This window comes from Panicum virgatum, chromosome 4K (genome assembly GCF_016808335.1).
Source record: "Panicum virgatum strain AP13 chromosome 4K, P.virgatum_v5, whole genome shotgun sequence".
Taxonomy (NCBI): Eukaryota; Viridiplantae; Streptophyta; class Magnoliopsida; order Poales; family Poaceae; genus Panicum; species Panicum virgatum.
The window spans coordinates 2797833-2821216 of NC_053139.1; the positions used below are offsets into that span (position 1 = coordinate 2797833).

At 44.9% G+C, this 23384-nt stretch overlaps 5 protein-coding genes across 54 annotated transcripts; 3 read left to right on the forward strand and 2 right to left on the reverse strand.

Moving 5' to 3' along the window:
• Positions 1-1689: 1689 nt before the first annotated feature.
• On the reverse strand, positions 1690-3293 carry LOC120704953. The gene has a single exon (XM_039989505.1). It carries the CDS (start codon positions 2779-2781, stop codon positions 1690-1692), a length of 1092 nt encoding a protein of 363 aa, XP_039845439.1. The 5' UTR covers positions 2782-3293.
• Positions 3294-3321: 28 nt separating this feature from the next.
• LOC120702515 lies at positions 3322-6310 on the forward strand. Its single transcript, XM_039986333.1, has 6 exons — positions 3322-3995; positions 4811-4988; positions 5061-5253; positions 5713-5840; positions 5932-5968; positions 6050-6310. Exons 1-5 carry the CDS (start codon positions 3745-3747, stop codon positions 5965-5967), a joined length of 786 nt encoding a protein of 261 aa, XP_039842267.1. The 5' UTR covers positions 3322-3744; the 3' UTR covers position 5968; positions 6050-6310.
• A 984-nt stretch (positions 6311-7294) lies between these two features.
• Positions 7295-13818, forward strand: LOC120702516. 50 transcript variants are annotated; one of them, XM_039986342.1, is made up of 8 exons: positions 7299-8334; positions 8570-8876; positions 8961-9007; positions 9086-9137; positions 9284-9430; positions 11089-11127; positions 12638-12667; positions 13681-13818. In XM_039986342.1, the coding sequence occupies exons 2-8, from the start codon at positions 8626-8628 to the stop codon at positions 13730-13732; spliced, it is 618 nt and encodes a 205-aa protein (XP_039842276.1). In that variant the 5' UTR covers positions 7299-8334; positions 8570-8625; the 3' UTR covers positions 13733-13818. The 50 variants fall into 50 exon arrangements, 38 of the variants coding, with proteins under 38 accessions (XP_039842300.1, XP_039842283.1, XP_039842288.1 ...); XM_039986336.1 differs by lacking the exons at positions 12638-12667; positions 13681-13818 and adding exons at positions 10697-10790; positions 11878-12164 and having other exon boundaries at positions 11064-11127; XM_039986339.1 differs by lacking the exons at positions 12638-12667; positions 13681-13818 and adding exons at positions 10697-10790; positions 11878-12164.
• On the forward strand, positions 13785-16840 carry LOC120702521 (protein cornichon homolog 4-like). The gene is made up of 4 exons (XM_039986374.1): positions 13785-14043; positions 14539-14720; positions 16282-16404; positions 16495-16840. Exons 1-4 carry the CDS (start codon positions 13978-13980, stop codon positions 16529-16531), a joined length of 408 nt encoding a protein of 135 aa, XP_039842308.1. The 5' UTR covers positions 13785-13977; the 3' UTR covers positions 16532-16840.
• A 611-nt stretch (positions 16841-17451) lies between these two features.
• Positions 17452-22542, reverse strand: LOC120702522 (enolase 1). The gene is made up of 17 exons (XM_039986375.1): positions 22369-22542; positions 22178-22241; positions 20666-20730; positions 20278-20325; positions 20102-20188; positions 19928-20008; positions 19749-19850; positions 19592-19672; positions 19410-19484; positions 19053-19115; positions 18901-18981; positions 18591-18785; positions 18458-18508; positions 18257-18345; positions 18114-18165; positions 17969-18025; positions 17452-17840 (listed from the first exon to the last, which is right to left on the reverse strand). The coding sequence occupies exons 1-17, from the start codon at positions 22435-22437 to the stop codon at positions 17760-17762; spliced, it is 1341 nt and encodes a 446-aa protein (XP_039842309.1). The 5' UTR covers positions 22438-22542; the 3' UTR covers positions 17452-17759.
• Between the last annotated feature and the right edge of the window lie 842 nt (positions 22543-23384).

Below are 23384 nucleotides of genomic sequence, written 5' to 3' on the forward strand. Positions count from 1 at the left end.
GAGTATTTCATAATTTTTAGTGATAACATAAATTGCAGTAAGGCAAAACATAAACATAATAAAATGTCTTAGAAATAAAGTGAAGTATTAAGACATAATGAGAATGCTTAACCATAAACATAAGAAAAATACTTAATCATAAATGGAGAAAATTTCCATAAGGTTTGGCCCAAAAACAATATTATTTAAGCAAAAAAACTTAATTATTCATAAATTTACCATAATTTTACTTAATTTTGGCCTTACTTAATTAAAAAATTATTTATAACACATAAACAATAACCATAATGTAATCACTTAACAAGTCTAGTCATAATCCTTATTATTATTTGCTAAAGTATAATAAAAGGTCTTTAAAATTTTATCATGAACTAAAGTTCATAATCACAATGCTTAATGGTCAAAAATAGAGGAGAAAAATATTCTAAAATTTTGACATTATTTCCAGCCCTTCATTGAATTCAGCCCATCATTATTTGGCCCATTACTATGCAGCCCATTACTCATTTTATATTTTTTGAGAAAAAAAACACTGAAAAAACCAGCCCAATCATCATTTTCTGGCCCAGCACTATTTCGGCCCGGTCCACTTAACCAGCGCCGCCTTCCCTCCCGGGCCTCAGGCCCAAAAACCTGGGCCTGGGACGGGAATTTGCCGCCCCCGCCGGCCTTCCGCCGGCCCGCTCTGCGGCCGCGCGCGCGCCAGCCGTCGGATCAGATCCGACGGCCCGCGCAACCCCCCCCCCCCCCCGCCGCCGTATAAAAGCGGCGTCTGCCGCGCCCCCAAAAACCCTAATCTTCATTTCTTTCCTCCCCCTCTCTCTCTCTTTTCCACCCGGCGACCCGAGCGAGCGGAGGGCGATGGCGCGGGACGGCGGCGAGCGGTGCGGAGAGAGGGAGCGGCACCGCCCGAGCTCCGCTCGCCGGATCTGCATGCTGCGGATGCGGGCGCGCAGCTCCGTCGACGGTGCCCTAAGGCACCCGGCGGCCGCGCGTACATCTAGGGCGGCCGCGACGGCGGATCCGGCTGGCGGCCGGCCACCTCGGCCTCATGGTGCGCGCGAGGGGTCGGCGCCGCTGGTGCGGGGTCCTGCGATGCCGCTCGGGACCAAGTCCCAGCGTGCGCTCGCCGTTAGCGACGGCCATGGCGACGGTGGTGGCCATACCGGCCCTTAAGGTAATCCCCCGACCCTTTTCTTTAGATCTTAGGGTTAGGATTCCTTATATTTGGGGGATTTCTTAGGATTAGGAACCATTTTTGAGCTCATGTCAATAGCAACCACCCAACCATTGTAGTCCCTGTTAGATTTCTAGGATCATTAGCTCAAACTAGAACCACAAAATAACATGAGATGCGTACCTTGGTCGATAGGACCTCTCATCTTTTTCTTCTTTTGTTCATGTTCTTGTCTTGCCCATCTGTTTTGTGTGTATGGGCATGTCAGTGGTGCTACCCGGTGGTGGCAACGGGTAGCCGATCGGGCTGGCTGAACGGGTTTTCAACCCCTGTATTTATAGGCCCGTTGCCCACCGGGGAACCGACATACATTAGGTCAGTTTCCACCCCCGATCAGGGTGGAACGAGATGGAAACATCCCGTTTTTCTTATCTTTTTCATTTATTTCTTCATTAATTGCTTTACTGTACATTCATTATTAAACTTATTGTTTAAGCTATACAAATCATCATCTAACAGTCCCTGCAGTTAACCTTGCACATAAAGTACACCATGTTGTTCCACTCACACAAAGTTGGGACGCCGAGTGGCATTCTCTTCACGGATGGGGTTCCATTCTCATCGCAGAACCGAGGCAACACATCTGTACGTCCATAAAAGTCTTGAGACACTGTTACATCCCCAATGTCGAGCTCATGGCCTCTTTCCCAGTCCCTGGAATCAAGCCTCCGAGTCAGTGTGACAAGTGTCCAATCTTCATGTATGTAGTTGCTGGGATCGGTGACCACAGTGCCATTATATTTGTATTCCACCTCGACTACCTTGATCAGGTCCCCACAGCCAGTGACATCTCTAAAATATGTTGGCTCGGCCTCGTCTTCAAGACCCTCATTGCCTGGCATCGGAGTAGGCATCGGGATGTACTGGAGCTTGGGGCTATCCGAAAGAACATCGCACAGCAGGATACCCCTCCACAGATCGACCCATCCCAAGATGGAACCTTTCAGCGGGATCACCTTGCTAGGGAAGAGGCAAAGCGCAAGGGGATCGCGAAGCGATTCCGACGGCTCCAGCGGCAGCAGCCTCGTCTCCCACACCCCAGTCTTGGAATCGAAGACGGACAGCCTGTACATGTCGGTCATGTAGTCTCGTATGAGAGCAGCCACCGCGAAGTGGTCGTCGGCGCCGCAGCGCACGATCCCGGTGTTGAGGAAGCTCGAGGCGCAGGGCAAGGGCTCTGGTTCCGGAATCAGGACGAGGCAGGGGGTCTTGGGGCCAGCTCTGTAGATGAAGTAGTCGCTCGTGTCGCGGCAGTCGAAGGCGACGTCGAGCAGGATCAGATCGCCCCGGGAGAAGACGACCCCGGGGTTGTAGCTGAACTGGTGGGGGTCTCTGCCGGGGCAGTGGACGCAGAGGTGGGAGACGGCGGGCGGGGCGGCGGCGAAGAGGGAGACCTGGACGGGGTGGCCGTCGCTGGTGTGGCTGCGAGCGAGGGTCGCCGCGTTGACGCGGTCGGAGATGTAGGCGCGCCTCGCGAGGAAGATCCACTCCGGGTAGCCGGGCCCCGTCTCGGGAAGCTCGGGGGCAACTAAGGATGCCGCCATTGCGCGTACTCCATGACCATGAGCCGTGTGTGATTCGGGATGGGCGGCGTTGCGATTCGGGGGCAGCTTCTTCTTCGTGGCCTCGCTTGGACCCTCGGTCTACCTGACGCCTGCTGGTTGTGGCTCGCGCGCGAGTACGACGCGCCGCGGCCGGCGGATTCCGCCGCGATCGCGACCTCCGTCGTCGTGCACAGGCGGCGGGTGTTCGTTTCGCTCCGCCGCCCTTCCCCTGGTGCCGACGAGGTTTGAGTCGTGGCAGGCTGGCAGCGCCCTTCCCCTGTTGGTCTGGCAGGTGTCCGGGGCCGGGCTGCACAACGAGACCGAGTCGCGATAGGAAGAGGATCCGTGTGGTCCAGCCCAGATAAAAACTTTTGGCCTCGAGGTTTTCAGGGCTGCGCGACGCTAATCGCGTCTGGTTTCCCGGCGGCAACTGGCGGCGAGATCAAGCATCTTCGCTTCCCATCAGCAAAGAAGAGGATCCGGTGCGAGGATCATTGCGAAATTCACCAGTTTGTAATCATCAATGTCAGTGTGAGTGCCTCGCCTCCCTACCTAATGTCTTTTCAGCAAGAAGAGGAGAGGACCAAAGGGCCGGCCGGAATCGACGCCATGCATTCATGCATGCAGATTTCTTTTCAGGGGTTCATGCAGATTTCTGGAATGTGGAGATCCCGCGTAAGGCCCTCTGCAGTCTGTACTGATCGATCTTTTCCCCCTTCTTAATCCAGTTCTGACGAACTTGCGGCCGTTGTTGCCGACTCTGCATCCGCGCTGACTCTGCAAGAGGCGGATACTTCATCCTCGGAGGAGGAGGAGGAGTTGCTCCCATCATCGGAGGAACCAATCACTTCCAGTCCAGGGACACTGCCGCAAAGCACCCTCGATGGCTCCTCGACCTTCTTCCCATCCAGCGAGGAGGAGCTTGCGGCAGGTGCTGCTGGGTCTGCATCGTCTGAACAATTGATGAGCACTGCCAGTCCAAGTAGTGTGCTGCACTTGCGTGCCACGGCTGAGGACTCTCCACCATCGGCTTCATCTGTCGGGCCTCCCATTCTGTTGTGCAGGCCCCCGAATTGGTATCAGTACTTTTACATGAGGACGGATCGGGAGGGATATCTGCACATGTATCCCGATCTGGGCGGACCATTTGGAAGCTTGCAGGAAGCTGAAGCTGCTATCAATCGCCATCTTGAAGAACGGCGGCTCCCAGAAATGTAAAGCTTCTAGACTCTGTTTACCTTCGTTTCTCCATTGCAAGCATTGATTATATAGTTATAAATAATAAGGAAAATCGATGCATCTCTCCATACAATTCAGGCCCTGTTTGTAGTGGTCGTATCACTAACTTGATTTTACAGTCTCAGCTTTTCAGAGTATGAACCACTAACAGAACAAATGTCCTTAATTTTGGGGTATAGAAAGCTCAAGAGTTGATTAGAAAACAGGCTACATTAATTTGAGATCCTGTTCTGCACCAGATAAATTTAGCACAACAGTTTCTTTTTGTAAATATGTTTGCCTAGGAGTAGGTAAACTCAATATAGTGTACAAGTTGTAGTGTATAAAGATTAACACCCACCAGAGTCTACCATGTCGTGCATAGATCTATTGTGGTCTCGATTTTAACTTGTTAACCAGGGAAACCCACCCGGATGTCTTATCCCATGTCGTGTACTATGTTGATAACTAGAAAAAAAAATTAGCCCATTAGCTGGTCAAAAAGTGCCAGGCATCGCAGAATACTTGAGAGTCCACAAATGAAAGATGTGATACATTGATATATTATAGGCATGGAATCATTTCATTTTTGATAATCTATGTGTTTATGAGTTTTTAAGACATTACTTTGTTCCTTCTTAATTATTCCATGAGCTAATCTATGTGCCAGCAACTTTTAATGAACCACCCTCCCCAACCTACATGGGACACAATAACATTTGCTGAATATGTAGTACCGCTTCTACTATATTATTCCTCCACACTCTGAGTTTCTAGTGAAGTGCTAAAAGAATGCTCTGATGTGAATTAGATGCCAGAAGCCATCTGAAGGTCCTCGTGTGGAGTGGCTTATTAAACAATGTCTTTACTATCCCGATGGCACGCCAAAGAGAGGCCCCAATGCACCATCCAAGAATTCCAAGGATCACATGTGTCATTTGGTTAAAGCTTTATTGGACCAGTATAATGATTATTACAATCTTTCCAAGGTTCAACCCAACCCCTCCTTTTACCCAACACATGCACACATGCTTATGCAATGCTTACTTTTCTTTCTGTAGGATCTTTCACGTGAACTCAAAGATCTTGTGAGCTTCGACTGGATGTATGAGAACAATAAGACTTATTATCATTTTAACTTCACATCGAAGACGAACAAAGCTGATGATGTCAATCTATTCTTTGCTGAAGTGATGTGGATAAAAAATGGTTATGCGGTCACCTGTTGTTGCATGATCAAACCTAAAGATGATGGTATTACTTAGTTTTATTCCACATTAACTTCACTATTCACATGGTATTGGCATGAATAATGTTGCATGGTTGCACACTTTTGCATCTCATTACAAAGACACCTCCTGAATATGGACAAGTTTACAGCAACAGGATGTTGTGATAAAATTTGTTGCTTTCACTATCCGGAACTTACTTGTTAATGTAGTTGTAAATTTGTAGCAGAATGTTGGATATGATCTCCAGTTGTCTAATATGTAGTCTTACTAATTTGTTTGCCCTATATGATCACTAATCTTGTGCATTTTTCTTCTGCTTTGTGTTTTTGTTCTATCTCGAAATTGGCTTGTGCACAAGACTTTGATAACAAGCATACATACAATTTTCAATACCTTCAATTGCCAATCTATTGTTCAAATATGTTTATGCATCGTTTGTTATTTGATTTTTAGATGACAATACCTGCTTTCCTTTTTGAAGGTTGTTGCTATGGTTGCACCAATCCTAAGCAGAAGGTTATACACCCAAATAATAGTCGTGCATACATTGGGGGGCATGTGAGTGGAGATGTGCCATTTGGAGGTGATGATGACTCTAGCGATGAGGATGTATGGTGATTTAGTTCCTTTTTTGTTCATGATACCTCTTTATCATTTTTACTGCTTTTTTTTTACTATAGTTGTTACCTTTATGGTGCAGGAGGAAGCTTTTGTGGCCAGACTAAGGTTTTTTTAAGGTATGAATATTGATTATGACAACATGTACACCATATCTTGGGTGCCGTTCTGAATATTGTTTGCTTATGTATTTTCTTTAGGGGCAGTGAAGAGGCGTTGGCGGAGAATTAAGAGCGGTGGAGCACACTGTATTGCATCTGTTGCTAAAATCTGCCGTGTCAAAGTTCATTTTTTATGGGTGCTATTCTCAGTTTTTATCCCTCCCTTCACCTGTGGGACGGTTGTTTTTGTTTATTTGAATCTTAAAGTCTCGATCGAATTATATGATATACTTATATTGTAAGGGAGAAGACGTCCCATCTGTTACCATTCAGATAATATTATTATATTATTAAACAATGACATATTATGATTGTACAATGATGATACCCTGTAGCGGAATGTAATTGCTTAATACTCCCTCCGTTCCAAATTACAAGTCATTCCAAAAGTCTTGGAGAGTCAAACCATCTCAAAGTTTGAAAAAAACTATAGAGAGAAACACAAATATTTATGACAACAAATAGGTTTACTATGAAAATATAACTAACAAAGAATCTAATAATATTTAATTGGTATCGTAAATGTTATTATGTTGTTGTATAAATTTGGTCACACTTAAAAACTTTTGACTCTCCAAGATTCTTGGAATGACTTATAATTTGGAACGGAAGGAGTACTTGTGGTTTTCCTCATGGATTAATTAACTCATGTTAGTTGACTCTAAATTTGTTATTCCTGGCCACCGACTGGAATGAGTTGGGATTGCTGGTCCCCAAACAAGCTATTGAGTGGGATGCCTACCGAGAGAGTGCTGTCGCCCGTCGTTACATTCCTGTTAGCGAGATTGAGTGAATGTGAGATTGCTAGTGGCATGACTTTGACTAGACCGTTCTTGAAATGCTGGAATAGTTGATCCCCATGGGAATTAGCAAAGCATGATTATTCTTTAAAAAAAATAGAATTACAAGCCTGCAGCTGCTAAAGCTTGACTCCTTCATTACATCGAGCACATGTCAATTCCTCCTGCATTTTTTCTGAAGAAAAATCCTCCTGCGAATTCCCGAGCTCATCATCCGTGTCTACTGTGGGGCCGGATCGGTTCAGCTGTGAACAAATTTTTAAACAAATCAAAGGTTATTATTTATATATATAGATCGAAAACAATTGAATTTTTTTCCACCCACATTAGATCCACCATACCACTCACGCCGGACCCATCTGTTAGGGTCGAGAAAGGTGGGAAGGGGTGGAGACCCGTAAAAATCGCATGTTGGGAAGCGTTTTTGCTAAAAAAGATAATGTTTTTCTCACCGCTCACATCTTACCCGCCCGCGTGTACCCGCTCTTCTAACTCCTGTCAATCGTGTGTCGTCTGTTTGATTCCTTCCCTTCTCCAATCGTACTCCTCCATGCTCAGGTCCTTCCCTCCCCCTCCCTACTCGAGATCCCCTAATCCGTCCGTGCGCCCAGCCCTTCCTTGCTCGCATCTCCTGCACCGAAGCAGATGCGACGGCGGCACCATCCTCGTTGGTGGAGGCATGGTGGCAATGGGGGATCGACAGCGCCACCTCGATCTCGGCGGCCGACGTCTGGTACTCGGCCGCCGAGCCGGGGAGCCCATGCCCCGAGGCCTGCTGGCTGGTGGAGGCGGAGGGTAGGACGGCACGGCGACGGCGGGCGTCAGCGCCCGTCTAGGTGCCCATGTGTCCGAGCTGCTTCGTTGTGCCAGACCCGGAGGCCGGAGCAGATGCTATTCGAGATGTTGGACGACAACAGCAAGGCGGGCGCCGGTGGGTGGGAGCCACCGCACAGCATTGGTGGTGGAGGTCGCCGGGCCGATGCTCAAGGGCCGGGCTGTGCTGTGGGTGCGCGACGCTATTTGGAGCCAGACTGGCTTCAACCGACGACGGCCATTCAAAGCTTGGGTTTTGATTTCCTTTTTCCTTTTCAATTGCTCTCAGATTTCTCCGCCTCTCTTTTTCTGGGATGAAAATTTTGTAACACGCACGGGTTGCTTCTTGTTTTTGGCCTCCGATCCATCCAGGATTAGTAGTAAATCGATTGACACAAGAGCTAGAGATGAAGCAATAATTGTGTGGTGACTGAATCGTTGGTTAAATAATCTGGTTGCTGATTGGGCAGCTAGATACTCGCTTGCTCCAACGAAAATCGGTTGGAGCTTGATGATTCTTTCTTTTGGATACTTTATTGGTCTTGTAATTCGACATGTTTATGTTTGTTCTTCTCAGTATTTTCCTGTTTGGCTCAAATATGTGTCTAGCATCAAGTTGATGGACGATCAGACGATGCCCCCTTCAAGCGGGGACCGCGGCAGATAGAGCGTCTGCTATCCCAGTCACAAGTTTTCCCTCGACGCTGCAAGGTAACGATTCTGTTTCTGTTTTTTTCTCCTATTCTTCTGATGTATGTGATCCAAATGCGATTTATGGAGAAAATTGTTTTCCAATCCAATCCAATGCGGGTGATTTTTTTGTCCATCTCATATCATTGGATACTTTTTCCTCTCTAAATTTGTTGTGATGTCAACATTTTTTTCAGTTAAAGGAAATAGCTTTTTCAATACAATAAATAATATGGTAATGACTCTATTCTAACAGGCCGTATTTTTGCCCAATCTTATGGCCCCCTGCATCCACCGTCCGCTCTGCATCCAATGAACAACTCGCGCACCATCGAACGACGCGCGCACCATGTGCACCTGACAGGCTGGTCCCACGTTCTAGAAAACCTGAGGGTCGTGTGCCCCCTTCACTTCGTCTGTTCATCTTCTCTCTCTAGGGTTTCTCTCTCTTCTCCATCCGCTCTAGCAGCCATCGCCGAAATTGCTCCCATCACCCACTATCGTTGCGCGCCTTTGGATCCCAGCGTGGAATCGGCGGGGTTTGAAGTGAAGATCAGACCCAGGTGAGTGTTTCCCCAGCGCGCTGGTATCATCTCGATCTACCGCGTTTTGATTTTGGATTATTTTTGCATTTTATTTTGGTGGAGTTCATCGTCACGAGCAGCTGGAATCCGGAGGGAGAGAGTGTTGGATGGTGAGCTAAGGCTCATCCCCCAACCAACTTGAATCTCTCTACAACTCGTCTCTGATTTGGGCGCTTTTTTTGTGCGAGGACTGCAGCATCTGGGGTGGCTTCGAATCCGGTGGTGCAGGTTCAGAATAAGGTGAGCCACCTCCCCACCCCTCACCTCTGCGGGGCGCCTCGCAAACCTGAAATCAATCTCTCTCTCTCTCTCTCTCTCATCTCTGATTTGGGGTGCTTTCAGCATTGTTTCCATTGCCCAGCAAAATGATAGAGTTGGGGGTGCAGGGGGTGGAGAGCTGGCAGTGATTCTAGTGATTTTTGTTCCTATCGTCTCCAGATCGAGGGAACTGTGAGGACCAGGGGCAACGAATCAGTGCCAGGCCTGTGCTCTTTGTCGGCGGCCGCAACACTGGGGGTACTGCATTTTCAGAGGTAAATCCCATGCCCCAACCAACAAGATGCGATTTCCCCCAGGTCTTTCTCCCGTGTGGGTGTTGTCTGGTCCTCCTGCGCGATTCAAGCCGATTCGATTTCTGTCTTGGTGTTTCATTTCTGTCTTTGCTGCATGTATTTTAGCCCCCACCCACTGGCTGCAGTAGTATTTTGATAGAGATAGGCGTGGTGGGAGTGTCTGTAGTGCTGGTATAGATTGCTACATATATTGTTGTTCTACAGGGAAATCAAATCGATGCAAGCCATTGTTGGTTTTCTGTCCTTATGCAATAGCTGCTTCAGATCGATACAAATATTATTCTGTGCTTAGCTCGTGTAGTTTTACCTTTGTATGTGTCAATTTTTACTTGAGTGCTCATGTGCTTTTACCCAGTGGCTCTATAACTTTTTTCTCCCTTCCAACAGCAAGTGCTTATGTGATTTTACTTAATGACAGGGAGCTGTAGCACTGTCTTCTAGCTTTTGCATTCTCTCTCATGTAGGAAAATTAATTTGAGATAGCTGATCATTTTCCATAATCATTGCCTTTTGCCTTTTTGTTATGCTTTTTGTGTGGCCAGATTTGTGTTATATCCGTGTTTTTTCAGTGTCCCTCTCTGGAATGCTGTAACATGGATTGGTCTTTAGACACAGTAACAACAAGATCACCACTAGAGATGGGTTTAAGTTGTAAATCTATATTTCTACCATTTTTAACTCCGATCATTTTTAGACTCCTGTTATGCATTGGTGGACCAGAAAAGAACTTAATCATTTTGTAGGGGCTTGACTATGCAAGTGCAGAACTACATGTTGGTTGCTTGCGACCCACAAACTTTTCTACTGGCATTGTTAGGAGCATTTTAATACATTTTAGTAGGTATTTAAATACTATTCATATAGCATTTTTAGTGTTCAGTTCAAGTAATTTTTTTAACATTTTATGTCTCATGTGACGGCCGATAGACTCTCCTTTTGTTTGGAACCAAGTCTTTTTACATCATTACAATCTAAAGTTTCCTTCTCATGGTGTTTGTTTCTTTGCTCTATACCCTATGGAGAAATAGCTAAATTCAGACATGTGCATCTAAAAATAGCTAAATTCAGACATGGTGTGATGCTACCTCTATTTAGTGTCATGTGTAATCACTGTCATTGAATGATTTATATGTTTAATACAATCTGAAATTGTTACATTTATCTGGCATACTGTTTTATCCTTTTTTGGAATATGACATACAATGCATTAATATGGGGAAATTATAGTTTTTCTGCTCCCAGATTAATGATACTATGGGGATACATGTCAGGAAAGTGGAGTCCAGTTCTCCACCGCGTTCGGTTTGACCTTCCTACTTATGTATGTTGTGTTACCTTGTAGGCAACATATACTGAATCGACAAGTAATATATTTATCATAATTTAGCATTTTTGTTCTACTGATTTAGCATTTTTTATGTTCTGATGATAAATATTTTCAGGAAATTTGATTTATTTTGCTCTCTCACTTGTTCTACATTGCTTTTGAGTCCACTATATCTTTTTTTTGAAATAGTACTTGCAAACAGTGTTCCGATATTAATTAAACAGTTGATCTCTCATCTCATGCTGCCATGCCATGCGGTGCTTGCAGGGGTTAATCCATCCTCTTGTTGCAGGGTACACTCAGAGGATTTGACCTGGACACCAACATCTAGGTGGATGATTTGGGCATTTTCGATTCAGTTGCTCTTCCTTTGTTCGGGGGTTTAATCTGGGGTGGGTGGGTGGTGTATTCATATCACTGTTAATTTGGGTTTCATGAACGAAGCTTCAGTTTGGTTCCTGAATGCGAAATTGTTATCTTGTTCTTCTTCACATCATTATAACCATTTTAGTACTTTGCAGTAGGCATTTTTGTCAAATAGTAGAAGCATTTTTAGTACTTTCCTATAGTGAATTGTATCAATTACTAGAAGCATTTCATTACTTTCCAGTAGGCAAATACATCAATTATGAGACACGTTTCAGTACTTTTCAGTAGCAAACACATCAAATACTAGAAGCATTTTCAGAACTAGGCAATAATATTGGTAGGAATTGGGCAATAATATTGGTAGGAAATGAGCAATAATATTTGTTCTTGATAGGCAATAACATGGGTTACAATAGGTAATTTTTCTGCCAAAGGTTACATGTGGCTTCTACATGCTGCAGCTGTTGAAGCTGATGAATCATCATGTGAAAACTGCTATCGCTTAAAGTATTGCAGTATAGATAGTTGATGCACCTGTAGGAGAAGCTGCATCACCATAAATTATTAGGTGCTAAATCTAATGTTTTCATCAGGCAAGAATAATATACTTTGTGTCTTGTAGTGTCGATCTAATGTTTCATGTAGGCAACATACTGCGAAGTCTTTAACCCCTACTACTTTAATTTCCTCTAATTATGTTCTTTCTTAAAAGCATTGCAGGTCGTGGCATGGTTAGGAAAGGAAGCAAATAGGCATTTCCTCTAATGTTACTTGCTTGTATATTTAATCTAATTTTGCTTCAAATCAATCTGTGTTATTTGCTTGTACATTTATTCTAAATTACTTCGGAGTATATTATGATATGCTTTCAACTTTTAACAGAAGTGTTTTTGGAATTGTATGAGAAAAATATGATCGAGATATATTGAAGTGAGATCTTATTTTGAAGTTTTTGCCAGGGGCAACTCAATAGTGCAATTGTATTTTAATTTTGCTTCTCGGTTGTAAAATTACAGCTTTTCTAAACCTGAGATTGTTTTTGCATGCGCTGATGTCATCGTTTTTTCCTTATTATCACGAGGATAGTGAAGCGGATAACAGTTTTTTTTGCCAAAAAAGGGAAACTTGATACCTTATTTGCCAAAAAGGAGAAGGCCGTACGGCCGGCCTAATTTCGTACGTTAGCTAGGTCCAAATAATATTGCTATGCTTGGATTAGGCAAACAACAAATGCAACTAAATCTTGCATCGTTATCTTGAAGTGCAATTAGGAACCGAGTTTAAACTTTGAGTCAAAAATATGATCAGAGAAATAATGTGGCCAAATGTCATCTATGTTCATAATAAGTATAGTATATAGATTATGTGTTTAAAAATATATTACGTGCGACACGCACGTACATTTTGCTAGTGACTAAAAAAATTTTCCTTTTGAAAGAGACTTATGGCACCCTTTCTTTCTCTCTTTACAGTTCACGGTCACGTGCCGTCAATGCAACTGTTTGCAATTTGGGAAATTTGTGTACAGTACACTCTAAAAGAGTGATTTTGTGCAGAGCACATTATAAAAGCTAATTTTGTTCTCAGCACATCCTGAGTTTGCAATTTTGTCTACAACACACCACGCTGAATATAATAATCATTTTTAGCTGAGTGAAGGTTTAAAAGACCATTTTGCCCTCGGGCCCACATGTCATCTTCTTCTTCTCCCTCCGGCAGGCCACCACCGTCGATCCCCGCGCTTGTTCTAGTGCGCCGCCAGCCGTCCTCCCTGCGTCTACTTCCGCCCGCCCAGCGTCTGCTCCCGCGCGCCGACCGCCGCCCTCCCACGCGTCTTCTCCCTCCCCGACCCCCTCCCCGCGGCGGTCCCGTCCTTGACCAGCACCGCCCTTCCCTGCGGCGGCCTCCTCCCTGACCGGCGCCGCCTCCCCGTGGCGGATTCCTCCCCAACTGACGCGCGCTGAGCCTCCCGGCGGCGGCCCCCTCCCCACGGCGACTTCGTCCTCGACCGGCGCGCGCCCCTCCCCGCGGTGGCTCCTCCCCGACCGGCGTCGCCCTCCCCAGATTCGGTGTGCCCTTCCCGACCCGCGCCGCCCCGAGCTCCCAGGGCGGGCGGCGCTCCTCCTCCTCGTCCTTGCCAAGCGGCTCCCCCCACCGTGTGCCTCCTCCTCCTCCGACCGCCGCCACCGTGCGTGCTTCCCTACGCGCTCGTCGCCGCAAGATTGGAGGAGGGGAGCGGCGGCGGAGAGGAGGGTCGGAGGGAAGAGCGGCACGGGAAGAGGGAGCTGAGGTGGCGGAGGAAGTGAGGGAGCAACGGGAGAAGAAGAAGATGACATGTGGGCCCCGGGGCAAAATGGTTTTTTGAACCTTCACTCAACTAAAAATGATTATTATGCTCAGTGTGGTGTGTTGTAGACAAAATTGCAAACTCAGGATGTGCTGAGAACAAAATCAGCTTTCATGGTGTGTTCTACATAAAATCACTCTTTCAGAGTGTGCTGTACACAAATTTCCCTTGCAATTTTGCAATGCTGAAGCACGCGCCCAGGGGACCCACACGTCAGTGAGCGTAGAGTAACTCCAGAGGAACTACTATACTTCCCATCTGAGTATCTGAACCGACCGACCCGCTCTCCTCCCGTTCCCCACCCACGCGTTCCAGCTCGCCGCCCCTGCACCCCGACCACCCCCCTCCGGCGGCCGTGGCGCCACCGTGCTCGGCCAGGGCTCCGGCGACGCCTCCCCCTAGCGAGAGAGCGAGGCATCTGCGCCGCCTGGAGGGCCAGGTCGGTCGGTTGGGGGGAAGGCGGAGATGGTGTTCGTGTGGCTCACCGCGTTCTTCCTCGTCGTCGCGCTCATCGTGCTCGTCATCTACCAGGTCAGCGCCGCGCCCCCGAATCCGTATCTGTGCCTGGGCACCCGCAGGATCTTTCTCTGGACGATCCCCCGCGAAACTGAGGCGGCCGTTCTTGCGGATTTACATGTTGTTTCAGTCGGACTTTCAGTGGTTTAGGGGGTCGGACCGTGTAGCTAATCCGAATGTTTGGTTTTGAGTTTTTAATTTGGCTGGCGGAGAAGCAATCAGGATTGGACTTGGTTGCGATGTTAGATTCTAGTGATGGTTCCAACTTGTTGCCTGGTTGGTGGTTGATGCGGGATATATGTGTTGAGCCTCGAGATCTCCGATGCATATAATTGGTATTGTATAGTTTACACTGCCAGTTTGTGGCCTTTGATAGGAGTCTACACAAGGCTCCCTAGCAGATGTTTTCTTTTGGAGGAATTTGGATGTTTTTCCCTCGTTTTTTTACTGACAATCATACTTACACTGAAATTGTTCCTGATGATTTTGTTCTTACTCGTGCCTTTGCAGTTGATGTGCTTGGCAGATTTAGAGTTTGACTATATCAATCCGTTTGATTCATCCTCTCGGATAAATAAGGTGGTTATGCCAGAATTCGTATTGCAAGCACTTCTGAGCGTATTGTTCCTCTTATCTGGGCATTGGGCGATGTTCTTGCTTTCTGTCCCAATGGTGTACTACAACTATACTCTGTAAGTGCTGCTTGTCTCATAACTACCTTTCGAAACAACTAATATGGTCCTGTAGGCTTTAACTAATGTGAAAATCATGAGGTTAGCATTGTGTTGATTAGACATTGTTGCTAAATTATCAACTAATACTGAGAACCAAAAGAAAAAAAAAAGAGGAAATGGGTGCTTTGAAGTGATTTAGCTGTTTTCGTGCTATTGGGTCACAAATTCTTTGTTTTAAACAATCATATGTTAAAGGCTGGTGTCTTCTGCTTCTAACTCTATGCTCGGCACTTTACACATGACATATTGAAGATGATTACATGATTCAGGGGTATGTAGCTGATATTTTTCTTAATAGCTTTCGAACCCAAATGCTACTCATATATGCACACTAACTGAATGGAATTTCTGCATATTCAACATCTTATCAGCAATTAACACTGAGTAGGAAACATAGAAATTTAATGAGTGTAGGGGCCCTTTTTACATAGTTAATAAATTATTCTCTTTTGTTTAGGTGCTTTGCCTCCTGTATGCTGTTTTTGTTAAACTTACAATGGCTGTGCTTAGTGAGTGATATAGTGAATTGTCAACATTTGTGTTTTGTTTAAGTTGCATACACGAGGTTGCGATGCTGGCAATTCCATATATCTTATTTTGTATAGGAATATTTGAAATGCATACGATGAACATCTTATAAATATCACATGATGGGATTGGATCATGGTTCATGAATATTTACAAAAGCATCATGCTCTGTAAGCACGCAGAAAGCATAATTTGTATTCTAACAAAAAAATAGAGTACCCCATCTGAGAACAAAATAATATTTCTTTTGCAGCAAACCTAAGGCCACAGTTACCCCTACATCTTTCACTGTCTATGCTAACATGTGCTGTATGAGCTTGGTTGTTACTTGAATGTACTTATGCAGCTAACTTCTAAATTCATTCAACCAAATCATCATATGATTGAAACCAAACATAGATGTCAGCGAATATCGTCAAGCAGCTGTCAGCCTGTCACAAGACATTAAACAGTTTAGTTACACAGCTTCTGATTCTGTGATTAAAATGTTGGTCAAAACATTCCTTATTGTTTTGGTTGTTTCAATGTTGAAGAAAGAAATAAGAGTGAAAGACATGAGATGAATTTTTTTTTCCCAAAGCTGATACCATTGGTTTCTATTGCTGCTGTTTAAAGCTAAACCTTATCAGTTAGCTGGATACCTTTCTGCTTCTGGTTGTTTTGGTTATACCTTTACCTTGGTAGACTTGTCAAGCCTAGAAGATTCCTTTTTCATTTCCCCAAGCCTTGAAAAAGGTGGGTGGCTGGGTGGGGGGGGGGGGGCAACTGCGACAAAAGCGAGAGTATACCATGTGAATGATTATTAGCATTTGATATAGTTGCTGTAATTTCTCCTTGCTGTGTATGGTTGCTAACCTGTCTAGTTTTCAGAACCTTTTCTGGTTGTTAATACAGTAGCCATCAACTTATTATTGAACTACTTGAAGCAAGCAACAATCTAGTTTCCTTTCAGCATTTGCAATGAATAAATATATGTTTATGGCCTTTGCAGGTACCAACGGCGGCAACATTTAGTAGATGTGACGGAGATATTTAATCAACTTGGTTGTGAGAAGAAGCGCCGTCTTTTTAAGATAGTTAGTCTCATCATTCTGCTGTTCCTGTCCTTGTTCTGGTAAGGATGTTATGGCTAACTCTATTGCTTGACCGCAAGTCTGCAGCTAGCAAATGAGAAATTAACTGCCACTTGTGTGTTTTTCTGCAGGATGATCTGGAGTGTATTGTCGGAGGAGGACGAATAGGCTGAAAAAAATTGATATGGTGGCTCAATCTGGTCTTGCCATCTTTAGTTAGGTAACACCGCACAAGAGTGCCCATGGCAGGCTGAATATCTGCTACCCATTTCTGGTTCAGTGAGGCAAATAGAGAACATACCTCAAACGGTAAGATTGGCATGCCATGCCTAGCTGTTTGTTCAACCCAGTGAAGCTGCTGCTGTCATAGCATGCATCATGTGTATCATGAGCCACTCCCGCTATTTGTTGAATTGGATTGTGTATCAGCTGTCACGGGGCAAAGGAGTACTGCAAGTTTCGGAGATTTGTGCATTAGTTTGAGTTGTCTCTTTTTTTTTCTAATTGCGGAGCCCTGCCAGGCTGCCATCATGTTTGATGGTCCATTTTTGTTTAGCCTTCCCTCGGTATCAGCATCTGATGCCAATGCCATCCCTAGTCTAGTCGTCGGTTCTAGATTTGGAGCTGGTTTAGACTTGGAGATTTAACAGCTACGGTCTATTTGACCCACATAGACGGCTAAATAACAACTCTACAATGAGGTGTCTATTTAGCCTGTTTGTGTGATATTTAACACGTATTCTAGTTGGTGTTGTTTTGCATGGGAATACGGACCAAAACAGTAGATGAAATAGTAGATAGTAACACACATTTTCCTCATTTAATGATGATCACGTCAGCTCAGTGGATTATAAAGATAGCTGTTATTTAACTACTGGACATGCCCTTATTGAGCCGAGCGAGGCGGCGTTCTAAGACCACAACGAGTCTCATTACAAAGTTTAATTGTATTGTTATTAAAATAGAAAACTTGATAACTTCATTCTCTCCAATCATAATACCTCATTATGGCATTAATTTTAGTACCCGTAAAACTCAATCGAGATTGGCGTATGGTCTTGGAGCATAGCTCACATCCGGCAAAAAGCAAAAAAAACATCTTGATGACAATTGTCAACCCAAACTGTTCATAATTCAGCTAGGACAATAATATCACGGGAGGAGATCGTCAGCCATCAAACCTCCAGAAAAAGATAGACGGTAGCCATACAAAATCACCACTAGTATCAGTTGTCCAGCCATTGGTGACATGGCATAAGCAAATGACACAGCAAGCTCTCAAGGTACGCAAGAACCTACTCTTATTGTAATGATACAGACTCGCACTAAAATGCCGCAGCGAACTACTAGCACCACCCGAACACATCCTCATCATCAGGTTCTAAGAACGCAGGGTTTAGTAGGGCTCCACGGGTGCCCTGAACTTTGCTCCAGCATAGACAGCCGCAGCACCAAGCTCTTCCTCGATCCTGAGCAGCTGCAACCGAGAAACAGGCAATGCCGATGTTTTTCAGAATACAGACTTTGCAAGATAAACAGGTTTGGAAATGCATCTAGTTTCAGTAACTAAGAGTAACTTCCAAGAAACCATGTGCTGGTGCCCACCTGGTTGTATTTGGCAAGGCGCTCAGAACGGCAGGGGGCTCCTGTCTTGATTTGACCCTGAAACCAATGCATGGAGAGGATGTTACGAGTGAAGATATTCAGAAGTATCTGATGTGTATATTACGAGGCTAGTTGACAGCAGTACCGTAGCTAGCCCAACCGAGAGGTCAGCAATGAAGGTGTCCTCTGTCTCACCACTGAACAAAGAGGAGATCAAATAGTTTAGTGAAAACAGATCAAACGGGACTACTGTGCTTTCAAAAGTGCACAAAGCACTGCAATGCCAACCTCCTGTGGCTTGCCATCACTCCCCATCCAGCACGCTTGGACATTCTAACAGCCTCAATACTCTCGGTCACCGAGCCGATTTGATTCACCTGTAACCGTGTCGTGATGGCATTACCAGATTAGTCGGTGTCACTAAAAATACAGGCAACGAAACGTGATGCCCAGCAAAAGATTTGTAAGAGAAAATAGCAATGATTCTACCTTCAACAGAAGAGCATTGCAGGTCTTCTCATTGATGGCCTTGGCAACCCTCTGTTCAAGTCAAGCAGGTAATGTTTAAAATTGTATGTTGCAAGGATTAGTAAGAAAATCAATGCACTTAAGTGTTACTCACAGTGGGATTAGTAACAAGAAGATCATCTCCTACAATCTGCACTCGTTCTCCAATCTCATCAGTGAGTTTGGCATAGGTGGACCAGTCATCCTGATCAAACGGGTCTTCGATCGAGACAATAGGGTACTCAGAAACGAAGGACTTGTACAGATCTTTCAGACTGTCACCTGAAATTTTGTTTGAACCGTCGTTGTTCTGGCCACAATGTTAATATACGTTAATATAAATAGTCATTTATTATCATAGGCCTGTACAATAACATAAAGACTAGCTCTGAGTAAATAAAAGCATAATAAGTTGCAGTTCTTACATCCTCCTTGAAATTAAGATCATATGTCTTATCCTTATCACTAAAGAATTCAGAAGCAGCAACATCCATTCCAATGACCACCTGCCATAGGATAAGTTGGATTAACAATACACAAGGTTGAATTGTGAGCAAGTAGAGAAGAGAGGAAGTACCTTTCCAGTGTAGCCAGCCTTTTCTATAGCTGCCTTCAACAGTTCAAGGCCCTCTTTGTTTTCCTGCATATATTGGTTGATATAGCAACTGGTTTGTTAGATCATATGAATGCTAATGATTAATTTTGTAAGTACCCCTGGAGTAAATATATAAACAGTACAGTGTTCCTATTGTGAAAAGGAACCATAAAGCAATTAGCCTATTGCCATTGTCCTTGCACAAAACTCAATTTTGCCATATTTTAAATTTTAAATTATGGCCTGTGGTCAGCTTAAATACACTAGATTTCAAAAATATTACAAGAAATATGTTGTGCCTGCCTATGGCACTAACAGGGAAAGGCATATGGACATTACCTGAATGTTAGGTGCAAAGCCACCTTCATCCCCAACGTTTGTAGCATCTTGACCATACTTTTTCTTGATTATGCTCTGCGTACAGAAGCTACATCTGAATACACTCTCCAAGGGTACAGACTACGATATATCAGAAAATTCAGGTACTGTTGAACTAATAAATTAAATTGTCTTTTGCTCACCTTCAGGTTGTGATACACCTCAACTCCCATCTTCATGGCCTCCTTGAATGAGGAAGCACCAGTTGGGAGGATCATGAACTCCTGTACAACAGTTAAACATTCAGAAAATATAGTTGAAGCATGTATTTAGAAAATCACACTTGTCAAACTAAGCTACCTGCATGGCAAGCTTGTTTCCAGCATGCGATCCTCCATTAATCACATTAAAAGCAGGTACAGGCAGCACCAGTGTTTTGTTTCCAGCGAGATTTGCAATGTGCTGCCAATATGTAGACTTTCAGAATCCTCTAAACTGTGCATACAAAATAATATAAAATCATGGTAACATTGACAGACCTGGTAAAGAGGAATCTTCTTCACCATGGCTCCAGCTTTACACACAGCTAGTGACACGGCAAGAATAGCATTTGCTCCAAGCTTTGTAGATTCGAAGTAACATCAAAGGAAATCAGTACGAACAGTGCAAAATGCAAGTTTAGTTTCCGAACATAAGTATCAACTCCATGATACCTTTTGTTTACACCAGCCCCATTCGTTGGAGGTTCCGTCAAGCTGCTGGACCATGAAGTTGTCAATGTCAACCTGCTCCGTGGGGTCCTGAACCATAATTCACCGGTAAGCTAGCTATAATGTGTTTTGGGTATCGCATTAATGAAATCATCTGACTTGAGAACTGAGATGCATACCTTTCCAATAATTGCTGGTCCAATAATGCTATTCACATTATCCACAGCCTAGCAAAAGACAATTTAATTTATTAGTCCAATTTGAACGGAGAAAACAACCCATAAAAAACAATGGTTGCTACCACTGATACAGGTCAACTGTGGAAACAAACTTTAAATCACAACCTACCAAGTAACACTTACTGAACTGATTACTCTTGTGCTGAAAGTACTTCAAATGGGCTTCACTAATCAATTTTATTGCAAATACACAGTGAGATACATGTTGGTTTCTATTATCAAAAGTTTCTTAAACAAGGACCATTGTATGCACGAATGACCATGGTACATGGCATATACGGATAACATAATACACTCACTGAATGGAAAATATTGCAGGCCAACTAACCTTAAGAACACCCTTGCCAAGATAGTCAGATCCTCCATCCCTCAACTCCAAGGCCTCATATATTCCTGAGGTAAATTTTCCAAAAATGTAAAAATTCTGCATATAGATGTCAAAGAAGGTATGTGGAACTTGAATCAACATCAGAAGCCACTCTTCTTCAAAAAGAGTGGGTGGGTGGGGGGACAGCAGAAACTTACATACTGCAAAAGTCATTTCAAATTAAATAACACATTTAGAATTATAATAGTTATCTAGTACGAAAAATCCTTTGCTTTTCTGTATTGCATGTCAAAATGATGAAACATGACATTGCATCACACATAAATCTGTTTCATGGTCCACAAGACAAATACTCTTCAGTCTTCAACCATGGTCTCAATGGTGCTGCATTATTTCTGTACTATTTGGATACAAAATCATGCTTATTCTTGAGTATTGAAGTAAGGCTCAGAAAGATATAGCTGAATTATGATCAATGGATAAATAGATGACATTATGTGGAGAACATTCTAGTAGTGTTCAAATGGCGTAGCTGTCTTTGTTTGATTAACATATCCACAAGTTCACCATGCCATAACAGTGATGATTCTGCTGACATGTTTTCTAAACAATTTTAGGCGCTACTTTGCAAGGAAGCTGCTTTTTATAAAGCCTGAAGACAGAAATGTTACAGGAGGTATTTCAATTCCTACAGTAAAAAACACTTGCGTTCCAAATATGCTCCCAGCAGATGGTCATAGCAGCGTAGAACAGACTCAATAACACTTTCAATTAGAATATACCAATCAAATTGAGCAACGAAACAACCACGCAGACATCCAGCACTAGCCAATGTAACCTGACAAATATCAACAACCAATTGTAGCCAGCATCAGCCCGCGCGACGTCCCCATGCTCGTGGCCAAGGGCAAGTGCCAGTCCCAAAGCCGCCCCTCTGGCCATCGGATCCGCAAGGCGGCAAGAACCGAGTGAGAAGGCCGCGACGCCTTGACTGAGATACAGCTCCCGATCTGCTCGCCTCGCCGCGCCTCGTCACCGAGAGGTGCAGAGGCTAGATCCTCTAGCATGGAGGGCGGATCTAGATGGGGAGAGTTGGGACGAACTCAAACGCCATCACGCACAGGTGCTTGGCGCCGGAGTTCAGAAGCTGCGCCCAAAGTTTTAACGGGAGCGCCGGAGTTCAGAAGCTGCGCCCAAAGTTTTAACGGGGGAGTAAAAACGGGTAAGAGGGTACAAGAGAGGGTCTGCGGCAGGGACTGGCTTCAGCGCCGCCGCCGCCGCCGCAGCCACCACAAGTCAGAGAGCGCTGGACGGTGGGGTGGTTCTGGGTCGGAGCGGCGCGGAGGGGTTCAGGCTCGGCAAGTTCAGCATCCAATAATTTCACCACGAAGTTCCTTGACCCACCCCCCCCCCCCCCCCAAGATCAACCAATCTACAAGCATCGCAGCGCGGAAGAGATCGAGATCGAGATCGAGCACTTGAAAAACCTCGTGTCAAGCAGGGCGCACGTACCAGTGGATGCGCCGCTGGGCACGGCCCCCCTCGCGAGGCTGCCGTCGCTGAGGACCACGTCCACCTGCACGCATCAGTGACAGCCGCAATCAGTCCAGATTCCGACGGAAAACCATCACCACACGCACAGCGACGCGCAGAACCGACACGGACCAAGCCCCTTTCCCCCCTCGATCGATTTCGCCACGTACCTCGACGGTGGGGTTGCCGCGGCTGTCGAAGATCTGCCTCGCCTTCACGGACGCGATCGTCACCGCCATCTCCTCCCGCCGCGACGAAGCTCTCTCCTCCTTATCTCAAAAAGGAAAATGCCCTCTCGCTCGCTCTCTCTAGATCTGTTCGTGCTCTGTCTCGCCACTCAAGTCGGGGGCGGCGGCCGCGGGCGGACAATTTGTAGACGGAAGAAGAGGGCAGCGGCGGGACGGGTCGGGGCCACCTGGCGGCGCCACAAGTCTCCACACGTGAGCGGGTGGGCCCCACTCGTCGGCGTCCGCACATGGATTTGCTTGGAGGGGGGGAAGCTCCCCGCGGGCCCGCGCCGTAGGTTTCCACGGGGGCGCCGTTGGTTTCCACGGTGCTGGCGCATCTGAAAGCATATTCGATTTCTTGTTCCGCGGTGCAAGTACGGTGATCTGTTCAAGTTCAAAATTAAGAACTTTTACTATTGTAATTATTTGAATTTAGAAGCGTCGGTTTCGCGATGGTACATACATGGTATAGTCTTGAAGCAAATATACTTTTATGTGAGAAAAATGCTGATCTATAATATCGATATTGATGATTGTTTTGTGTGGCACGCGCCATGTTGTTGCAGATCACCATATGTTTTTTTTTGCAGGTAATCATCGTATATTCGCAGCATGCAATGAATATTGTAGATTTAACTGCAGATCCCTAATTCTTAAAAAAATTAAAACTTTTAAGCAGTTTAAATTGCATTGTAAACTAATGATAGGAGAGGATAACCGAAAGGCATGTGTTAGGTAGGCAAGTGAAAAGGAGTTGGCCAGGTGGCACTTTGTATCGCCACCTTTTGTCACCATCTGGCTTTAGTACATTTTATAGCAAATTAAAATATACTCGCTTCATGTAGAAAATTTATAATCCAATCAAATGTGCAAATACATCGGGGAAAAGTAAGAGGAACTCCAGTAGGCCTTTTAAATTTGGGTGAGCAAATGTCTATTTAGAAGCCAACTTTTAAATT